At 41.6% G+C, this 10829-nt stretch overlaps 1 protein-coding gene across 2 annotated transcripts; it reads right to left on the minus strand.

Moving 5' to 3' along the window:
• Nucleotides 1–1169: 1169 nt before the first annotated feature.
• emc10 (ER membrane protein complex subunit 10) lies at nucleotides 1170–10305 on the minus strand. 2 transcript variants are annotated; one of them, XM_024433680.2, is made up of 8 exons: nucleotides 10154–10305; nucleotides 6906–6972; nucleotides 6670–6782; nucleotides 6462–6572; nucleotides 6174–6358; nucleotides 5930–6020; nucleotides 2091–2191; nucleotides 1170–1442 (listed from the first exon to the last, which is right to left on the minus strand). In XM_024433680.2, exons 1-7 carry the CDS (start codon nucleotides 10247–10249, stop codon nucleotides 2102–2104), a joined length of 753 nt encoding a protein of 250 aa, XP_024289448.1. In that variant the 5' UTR covers nucleotides 10250–10305; the 3' UTR covers nucleotides 1170–1442; nucleotides 2091–2101. The 2 variants fall into 2 exon arrangements, with proteins under 2 accessions (XP_024289448.1, XP_024289447.1); XM_024433679.2 differs by lacking the exon at nucleotides 2091–2191.
• Between the last annotated feature and the right edge of the window lie 524 nt (nucleotides 10306–10829).

Raw genomic sequence — 10829 nt, forward strand, 5'->3', positions numbered from 1 at the left:
GGGGGGCAGAGGACACTAAAGCGAGGGAGCTCAACACTGAGCCTCTGAAAATAAGGGGCTACACCTCACAGCTGTGTACATAGACTAAAAACAGACAAGTGAACGTTGAGGCTGACTGACGAGGGGTGGCCATGTTGACACAGGGGTTCCAGAACATTCTGTCTCTAAAGCTATACTGCTGGCATTCTACAATCCCCCTAACCTGACTCATTCTTATAAATATGAGGGAGAGGAGAAGTGTGATTGGAAGACAGAGAGAGTGAGAAGGGTAAAGACCAATTGGGTGATGGGAAGAGACCGAGAGGGGGAAGATTGGTAGAGACAGAAGGAGAAGGGTAGAATCAGAGGGAGAAGGGCAGTAGAGGCACGGGGATAAGGGTGGTAGAGACAGACAGAAGGGTGGTAAAGACACAGAAACTATGGCTTAGAATTCAGCAAAGATGAGATGGGAGTAAAGGCAGTACCAAAGAGCCAGGCAGAGAATTGAATAGAAGATGGACAGCAGAAGGATTTTCACAAGGAGGGACAGAGTAAGAGATCAGAGAAGAAATTTGAGGAGAGGGGTTGGACTTAACCAGTGACTCAATAGTGTCCTGGCAACACTGTATTATTGGACTGTGAAGCATGACTGCTTTGATGTGGTTTTATGTGCCCGCTTGAATATGCGTGCCAGTCAAGCCGTGCAATAAAATAGAGATGAATGGCAGGACAGGGTATGTGATCTGAATGACAGTTCTCTGACACTGCAATAGCTAAACACATAATAAATACACCTTATTACACTACTGTCTACAGCAATTACACAATGTACTTTTAAGAATTACCACAAACAAAATGCTGCAAATATTGTCCATGGTGACATGTTCACGAAAGCGACAATTTCCCTTTGGCATCCTCCATTGAATTGCGTTAATGTTGAACGAATCTTCAATAAGGCATCGTTCTGGATGGGCAGAGAAAGAGGACATCTAGTGGAGTAGAGAAGACTGAAAACAACTCCCATTTCCCTCTTTACTCAGCGTCCCCCACCCACCCCTCTTGAATATGTATCCAGCGGCATCATACTGGCTATCAACAAGCATTTCGCTACACTCGCACTAACATCTGCTAACCATGTGTATGTGACAAATAAAATTTGATTTGATACCATAGTCAGACAGACACAGTTATCAGGTAGTAATAAATATTTTATTTTTCCCATCAGTTCAATATTAAAAATGAAGTTCATGACATATGTTCAAGGTTAGCTCATCTGTCCATATTAGTTTATGTGTAACAGTGTGTTGAATGGTGTGCATTTCTCTACAAGTAGAAGAAACTGCTCCACATAAATCATGTTGGCATGGCGATCATCGGCCTCCTCCATTAGCTGCTCCACCCCCGGACTGATCCTGAGCTCCTGACATCATCAGGAAGAGAACGAGGGGAACAATGTACATCCACTGGAGAGAGGAAGGCAGATGTTCATGTTATTATCAAATGATACCCTGAGTTAGATTAACATCTTGTAAGACTACAAGCTGTGATTAGTGATGCTTCTCCTGCACAACAGTCCCACAGTTTCATCCCGTTCAATGTCCACCTCACTCAGCAAACGAGAGAAGGACAAAGAGTGGCTGAGAGAGTGAGGTGAACAGTGAAGTGAGACACATCTCAGGGTCAATGCCAATGACAAGTGTGTAAAAGAAGGAGGCACAAAATAACTGTGGTGACTTTGGCTACTTAAACTGTGATAATCTAATCCACTTTAGCAATGAAGGTGTGTATGTTGTCCAATCCTATTCTACCAGAGTGCTTCAGCTTATTACTAATCAATGGGACAAACCTGGATTAATTAAAGGTCTGCAGTGACAAAAAAAACCTGATCATTAGCACTGGATCATTAGCATTGACCTTGAATGACAAGGACAGGAGGGGAGGGACAAACAGGAAAAATGATTAGTGAAAAATGTTAGCGTTAATCAAATCAGTGAACAGTATAAGACATATATACATAAGCTTGCAAGAAGCAGAAGAGACACGGAGCGCGGCACAGACATAGGCTGACAGCCCAGAGTGAGTTGCTGAATGAGCCAAAGTGAGAACAGTACTTGAGTGGGAATCAGCTCTGCTGCTCTTCGGCTCCCCCTGCTGAGGGTTGTGCCGAACTGCTGGCCATGAGGAAGATTGCACCTCCCAGAATCAAATACCACTGGAACACAGCACAGCATAGCACTAAGTCAACAAATGGCACAGCACAGCACTGAGTCAACAAATGACACAGTCACAATCAGCAACACAGACTCAGACAACAGCACTGATTAAATCAAACACAGCAATGGAAGCACAGCACATAAAACAGCACAGCACAGAGCCCTATACTATGAACGCAGTTTGAGCAGTTAGTGAGGTAACGTTGGTCAACCGAGTTAAACTCTGTATAACTGATACCACGGAAGTGGCTCACCTTTTAGCCAGGTACATTTCTATGGCAACAAATCCTTCAGAACTATCCAGCTCTCATTCAAGGTTAACTCAGGGCTAACTCAATTTATCCTAAATGAAGTGTCTGAGCTGCGAGTCGAGGACCAACGCAATCAGATTCCCTCCCTCTTGCAAAGATTGCGTCACCATCCCCTTCATTTGAGGAAGACGACTTTGTGTGTTAAAATACGTAGAGTTAGCGGCAGGCGGACAACCAATATAAACCGTTGTAGTACGGATAAAGCCTGAGCTGGAATGTGAAGCTAACTGAAGCTGGCTAGCTAGAAAACCCAGAGTAGCTTCAAATCGTAGCATACCCCTCAGGACAGGACATATCCGTATTGGCTAGGGTTAGACAAAACAAAGACACCTAACAACATGCAGATATACACTGAGTATACCAAACTTAAGAACACCTTCCTAATATTCAGTTGCACCCCCCTCTTTGCCCTCAGAACAGCCTCAATTAATCGGGACATGGACTCTACAAGTAGGGCTGTTACAGTGACCGCATTACTGCCACACCGGCGATCACGAGTCATGATTACAGTCAAATTCCACGTGACCGTTTAGTCACAGTAATCAGGCTTCTCCAAGCTCTGATGCTGCTGCTGATCATTAGTAGCCTACAAAACTTGCTATCTGCCTGGTACTCCGCTCTCTATTGTCCCTCTGATCACTTTGACATCAATGCAAATGTAATTGAAATTCAAAACACTAAATGAGAGCCCATGCGTGTGATGGCCTCTATTAAAAAGAGCAGGATCCCGTCAAGCTTTCTATGGGCTAGGCCTACTATATTTATTTCTCAACTTTCATAATATTAAGCACATTGCTTCTCTTTACAAAGGGAGTATAGCCGACCTGGCTGGCAAGAAAATGAACCACGTGAAAGTCGTCCTCTATTCGCTATTTAAGTGCATAGATGACATGTATTTTCTCCCCCTACCCGTTCTGACAGGTGAATGATAATGATACATTCTAAATCAAATACTAAATAATGTGTGAAATTTAGTTATGTAAAGACAAGAATAAATCAAGAATAGTCTGATGGGTGATAATATTAGTCTATCACTTATGAATGATGTGTTATCACTTGTGAATGATGTGTTATCACTTGTGAATGATTCCCGGCTTGTGTGCAGTAAGGTAAGAAACAGCGCATGCCTTTTTTGGCGACTTTTTCAAATCATAGTCGCACACATCATGTAGCCTGGCCTATATGTTTAGTTGTGATACAAACCATGTCAAAAGTGGCCAAATAACTTCTTAAAATGAGGCATATTAAATCAGCTTTACAACGGGTTCAGAGCCTAACTGGCATACATACGCAGCATGTGAGTCAAGTTTGGGGGAAGACCATTTTCACCATAAAAATACACCTTTATTTGGTTTATTTATTTATTTTATATATATATATATATATAAAAGCATTACATGTATAATTGCATTTGCGGTCACCTTTGAGAACTATGTTTTCCCACTAATGGACATCCGCACTTTTAGCCTACTGCCAGGTGCGCATTGCTGCGGTTATAATGTGAAGACATGCCTAATAGTTTAGCAACATTTTAAACTAAATGTTCTGATCTGTTGTGTCAGCTTCATTGCTTAAAATGTTTTTTGATGCTAGTGGTGGTATTCATTTGGGATCTATCCCATCCCACAACTGTCCCAGACTATTTTTGGAATATTTATTTTTCGCACAGAATAGGTCCATTTTTGTACTATGGAGGATGGTAGATTGACATAGTCGAGTGCTTTTGCTATTTGTTAGGCCTTCTCATCTTGTTGGCTGACGAAAAGTAAATGTGGACAGTTCTTTCAATATCTTCAATATGCGCCTCGGAATTGAATAAGGACGCGCGCAGTGGCGTCCCCGAAGTGTCTGTCTTCACTTGTAGCCTGTGAGAAAGACATGATCACGTGACAGAGAGCCTTTGGGTGAGAGGTGCTTTATATTCAGCCCAGGGGCATAACGGCCACTGGTGGCAATGGCATGGATTTTTTTTAGGAGCAATACGGCCACACAAAGGGGATGCCGCCAGGAAATTCAAGGCATTATCAAGTGCTTGTCAAATTGTGAATGAGAGACTGATGTGTACAACCTGCGCAAGAAACAAAGCAGAGCTCATGCCTTTCATGCAACTTTTTTCAAATCATCATTACAGTCGCATCATGCAGCCATAGAATGTATTACAAAACATATAGCCCAACATTTGTATCACAACTAAAGTTACATAAATCTCTAAATTAAGCATATAGGAATACCTGTTTCTTTGTTAACTGCTCAACACAGAATAGCCACATGTGCGCCCTCCCTCAAATCAAAATAGCATTTCTATTTTATTCAACCATGTTCAATTCTATTCTTTATATTATAAAATAATATAAAATAATGCCACGGAATTCTAAGCAAATCTTGTCTGCTAAATGAACTAGTGCAGCCCACAGCCGTATGGCATAGCCAGATCAGGGCCTAACACTCAGAGTATGCTACCCTGTTCTGAAATAGACCACACTTTCCTCATATCATGTTTCTTTAGACCTGTCTAAAATAAATAATGGATTTATTGTGATGGTGTAGGCTATATTACATGGATTTATTAGACTTTTTAAAATGTAGATGTTCCAAAGATCTCCATCAGTGGAGTTTTGCAGTTTCACTGTACCAGCCGTGTGTACTTAGACTTGCATGGCTTAATCTTTGAGACAAGCATATGCTACTGGCAGGATCAACCAGGTAGCCACTCACAACATAGAGGTTGTACCTAGGCACACTAAGCAAAGAACAACCAGGGACTGATCCTATCCCGTAGGCTATGCGTGGAAGACAGGAGATGCTAAATGTGTTTATGTTAATTAGCGGTAAATTACTGTGAGGCCGGCAGTTATTTGCTTGACAATCACCAGCGTATGAAATGTCATTACCGCCACAGCCCCATCTACAAGGTGTCGAAGGCGTTGATGTCCTTTGGGTGATGGACCATTCTTGATACACACGGGAAAGTGTTGAGAGCGGACAAATCCAGCAGCGTTGCATTTCTTGACACAAACCGGTGCGCCTGGCACCTACATACCATGTTCAAAGGCACTTAAATATTTTGTCTTGCCCATATACCCTCTGAACGGCACACATACACAATCCATGTCTCAATTGTCTCGAGGCTTAAAAATCCTTCTTTAACCTGTCTCCTCCCCTTCATCTACACTGATTGAAGTGGATTTAACAAGTGACAATAAGGGATCAAAGCTTTCACCTGGATTTCGCCTGGTCAGTCTGTCATGGAAAGAGCAGGTGTTCCTAATGTTTCGTACACTTAGTGTATATATATAATGGAACAGAGCAGCTCAAGACTGAACAGCAGAGTGGAGTTTAAAAGACTTGAAGAGCCCAGGGATAGACCCAATAGATGGTCATAATGACACAGTGCAGGACACAAACCACAGATGTCTATGCACTTACATATTTGGCAAAGAAGGATTTCTGCTCCTGTGGCTTGCCTCTCTTTTCATGTTCTATGTCCATGCGCTCAATAAACAGAGCCGTCTCCGGCCTGGGGGAGAGGATGATGAAGAATATTGTTAGACAGAGAAAGAGAAAGGTTGAAGTCGACCCAAAAGAGTTAGAAAATCAAATCAAATGAAGATTTGATAGAGCCAGAACCATATTTCTGTGACCAGAACATCAATAAGGACTGATGACTCACTGGGGTGCATTGGTAGGCGGTATGATGGTCAGCGTAGTATTAAAGGCCTCCAGATCAACTTCGTCCTCCACCTCTGTCCCCCGACACGCGCCTGGAATGGTCACTATGGAAACGCCGATGAGGTAGCCAGAGACATCAGTGTGGAGGGTGATGACATCGCTGAGGTGGGACTCAACTAAAGAGCACTGAGGGAGACAGAGAAGAAACAGATATGTTTACAAAAGAAAATGCCAATGAGGTGTGTTGTCTTTTTAATTTCAGCTTGCTATGAGGGTGAGACACACATACCGCTCTGACGAACGCCGTCAGGTAGCCATCCATCTGGCGCTCTGTCTGCCTGTCTGTCAAAGACACTCTGGGCACTCGGATTTTGTACAGACCATCCACAGCAGCCACTTCCTGTGTCAGAGGGACAGGAGGGATACAGATTCAGAACAAAATCCTGACTGCTGACAGTAAACTCCAAACCACATCTGCCTCTACCTTCCTCTCCCACCTTCAGAGTGTTCCTGTCCTCCTCTGATAGCTGGCTCTGGGAGAGGGACACACTGGTCTCCCTCCCACCCCTTAACTGCAGAGCTCCACGCATACGGAACCGAGACACATCATCTGAAAGAAAGAAATGGTATAACAACATATGATGAGCACCAAAATCCTGACCTCGATATCTCCTTCATTCGGTAAATGGAACCTTGAAGAATAACGTATCACAGTTAGACAATACATACTCACCAACTTCAAAGGAATGCTCAAGAGGGACAGAGAATCCACTGAAGTCTGTGTCCAGCCCATCACCAGTCTGTGGAGAAGGAAATAGATGCAGTTTTACTAGAAAGAATAGATTCCGACTCTTGCTTACAGGTACACTGTGGTTGGACAAGCTTCCTGTTTAGATTAAGACACCGCGGAGCTGGAGCGAGATATGGCTTGGAAAACGTACCTCAATCCACAGAATTGTGTTGTACTACAAATTGTCCAATTATCCTAAATGTTAGACCGATAATGTATTTTTTAATGGCAGTGTCTGTCAGCCAATCATCTCCTTTGTTATGTCACCAACTAAAAACAATATTGTCGACCAAAAGTTGTCTGTTCTTTCGACCAATCGATTGACATATCCTATGTGTTTCAACTATATGCACAGAGCCTGTCTGATGCTTTAAGCGAACTGTTTGATGAATTAGTTAAGACACAAATGACTAGAGGGAATCCGACCGCAATTGATTTGATTGTGCTGCCTGGCTCAGATTTGCTGCTCTGTGTTACAAAAAAAAAAAGAGACAGCGAATGACTGTGTGACTAGCACCCGTTGTCTCTCTCTCCTCCCTGCTGCAGAGACCACCACAGAACATCAGTGTGTATAGTGTTGTCTCTCTCTCCTCCCTGCTGCAGAGACCACCACAGAACATCAGTGTGTATAGCACCGTCTGTTTTGCTGAAGCTGCAACATAATTACAGCCATTTCTGACTGAAAAGTTATTTTACCGAAATTCCTCATTTGTTTAGGAAAAACTATCCCTATTCCCTCAACCTGTGCTCTCTTTATGTGACACATGTATGCTTCACATGCACATGACCAATAGGGCCTGACCTATAGCATATCATAATCACATCAATAAATTGGTTTGAACAAACTCTGTACACCTTAACACGTGACAGCAAAATGAATGCAGAGGACGTGACAAATAAACTTGAAGCAGGGGAACGTTTACTGGTTGCGCAGGAGGTAAAGGGGAAGCCAGATGTGTGGAATAAATTTAGCTAGTTGTGGAAAATACTGGAGATCAAGAAAAAGATGGTATGGAGCAAGCGCTGCGTGCATATTAGTCCTGTGTGTGCCAAACAGGTGCTATTAGACTACAATATACTTTTCCTGACCGTTTCGAACAATGTAAACAATAAATAAATTAGACTCTGTTGTAATGTTTTTTTGTAAAGCCTTTATTACAGCAAAGACTAAAATCATTTGTGAATGCAATTTCCGAATTGAAACGGTTTAGGCCTATTTATTGTTTACGCTAATTATTAATTAAATCATTGCTTGTTATTTTATTTTAAAACTAAAATGCTCGATTCCATTGCTGTGTGATGACATGAACGGATAAATGATTGAGTGATGCAGTAGCCTATATAAGTATTGAAATATAGGCCTAAGTAAGTTATGGTATTAAGACTAGACTTTGGCCTACAACTTGATGGTGGTTATACAAGGTTGCTTTACTATGCCTACTAATGACATGATTTATTATTATAAGGATGATCACAATAATAGTAATAATAACAATAAGAAGGAGATCAAGGAAAAAGGTTTATTATTATCATAAATATATTTTTTCGGTCAATCTGGAACAGTGCAAACACTAAATAAATTATAAATAATACCAGAGAGGCTGGTCTAATTTTTAAAAAGTGTAAAGCCTTTATTACAGCATAGCAAAGATTAAAAACAGCAGAATTTATGAAATTGATGGTGCTCACAGAATCAGTAGGCTGTCAACTAAACACTCAAATAGGCAACAGAAGCAGGATCTGTCTTACATTTAACAGTTAGGCTATTGATTATAGACCTAATTAATTTGGTGTTTCCTCCCTCCTCATTTTTCTTAGACAATTAAGGGCTGTTTTCTCCTCTAACTAGCTGCTGCCTTAGCCGCATTGTTCTCAACACCAATATGATGGTTTACTTTGCTATTATGCACATTGCAACATGGTCTAGGAAAAGACGCCAATTCAACAGGCACTGATGTGTTTCAGAACCGCAGACTGCGACCACTATCCAACGTGGGAGAAATCGCATTTGTTATAAAATAAGCATTATTTGTGTTGCACCATTGTTCTTACATAATATAACGTTACATTTTTAGTAGCACATGTCTTTCTTAGACTGATTAACTGTGCCATTTCAACGGCCTCCACAATGGATCAGTTCACTCAGACAGGTGCGAATCAGACAGGTGTCTTGTACACCATGATTTTTTTTTTCACTAAAGAAATCTCAGTCGACCAACAACCTATCAACCAAACAATCGACCAATTGACTAAATGGGGTCAGCCCTATATTCAACACGACCTGTCATTCCATACTGGCTGCTGTGGCTACTGCTAGCTAGCATTAGGACTAAAAACGGCAGTTTTCCCCAAAAAACTAGCAGTCCTTCATTCTTCTCGGTGTAACAGTTGGGATAATGGGATTTTTTTTTAAAGTGTAACGCATTTTCTCATCCCCCGTGGTGTATTAACCTAAACAAGAATCGAAACTATCCGACCCCAACGCAGATGTAAACAAGCGTAGGATCGGAATCTATAATGGCTAGCAGTTTTACTTACTGCATTGGCAGTTCCCAGGGCAGAACTAATTTGATTGGCTTTTGAAAGTTAGGGTAGAACATTTTTCAACAGAAGTGCTGCAGCAAAAGGAGCAAAAAGTGCAGTTAGCTAGCTAGGGCCCCAATGGATGCTGTAATATAGATGCCTACCCTGGGAACACTTTACGATGAGCAGTTCAGATGTAAGATGACATTTCCACAAATTGGTCCAGCCATTCAAACATAGTGGTATTGATCCGAATTCTTCTTGGCTTGATTCACAGTGCGTATGTGTTGAACACATCCGCGCAACATTACAAATGACTACCATGGTGTGACAAATTGAGCACCACCACCAAGGCTGTCAAAGCCACCTATTTAGATAACGTTAGCTAGCTAACTAACTAACTACGGCTAGCTAAACAACATATCAATCTAGCTAGCGTTACTATAACGCTAATTTTGCTGCCAACGTTACGTGTTTGATACACGTTGGTGAAAACATTATCTGCACAGTAAGTAACGCTGTATTGCGTTCATGCGTTGTCTTCATTAACTCATTTGGCTAATTAGCTAAGGTCGGACGGTTAGCAAGAGCTAACAGCAAGTACCCTAGTTATCTAAGTTAATGGAATTAGATATTGGCAAATAAAATAAAAAGTGGTTTTGACATACCTTTCTGCCAGTGTTGCAACACGCAAAATCAGCACACAATATAAGTATTGTGGGAATAATTGACAGTAACAAACACAACCGTGGAACTGAAGCCATTTTGTCGGACCGTGCGTCAAAGTAAACATGGAACTACAATGTTACGCGATGACGTAACACACCGGAGAACGAGCACCAACCTATAGTAAACTGCAGGTAGCGATAGAGTAGCGTTGATAGCAAACTTCATGCAGGACGGTTGAAATATCTAAAACAAGAGATTGAAAAACAATAGTTGGCGGAGTGGCGTGGAGGGGGGTTGGGCAGGGGGATGGAGCATTGGAAGTTAAGACCAGGTTTAGCCATTGTTCTCTCTCTTATGTCGTGCTTTCACAATAGAAGGTCACAGTTGTTTTATAGGTTGTCCTTCATTTATTTGGCGTGGGCTACGGACAAACAGTAGCCTGTGTGAAGTTAGGTTAATGAACCGTAAACTTGTAAACTCAAACCTCTGTCTGGACAATTGTTCCTATATGATCTAGTCAGGTCATTCAAAAAAAACCATTACAGTTCCTCAATGTAGGAAGCAAGCATTTTTGTAAACGTGTGGTTAGCATGTAATTGAATACTTTTTTTATTTTGTTTAAAAAAGTCGAATAAGATAGTACTTTATTAATCTCCCTAAGGGGACATTTGATAA

Source organism: Oncorhynchus tshawytscha, unplaced genomic scaffold (genome assembly GCF_018296145.1).
Source record: "Oncorhynchus tshawytscha isolate Ot180627B unplaced genomic scaffold, Otsh_v2.0 Un_contig_2225_pilon_pilon, whole genome shotgun sequence".
Taxonomy (NCBI): Eukaryota; Metazoa; Chordata; class Actinopteri; order Salmoniformes; family Salmonidae; genus Oncorhynchus; species Oncorhynchus tshawytscha.

What these genes read in the sequence shown, in the direction of transcription:
- emc10 (XM_024433679.2), bottom strand. Translation starts at nt 10,249, where the DNA reads ATGGCTTCAGTTCCACGGTTGTGTTTGTTACTGTCAATTATTCCCACA. An exon ending in GTTGCAACACTGGCAGAAAG is followed by an intron (nt 6,973 to 10,153) that starts GTATGTCAAAAC and finishes CCTTCTCCACAG; the next exon opens with ACTGGTGATGGGCTGGACAC. An exon ending in CCGCCTACCAATGCACCCCA is followed by an intron (nt 6,021 to 6,173) that starts GTGAGTCATCAG and finishes CCTCTCCCCCAG; the next exon opens with GCCGGAGACGGCTCTGTTTA.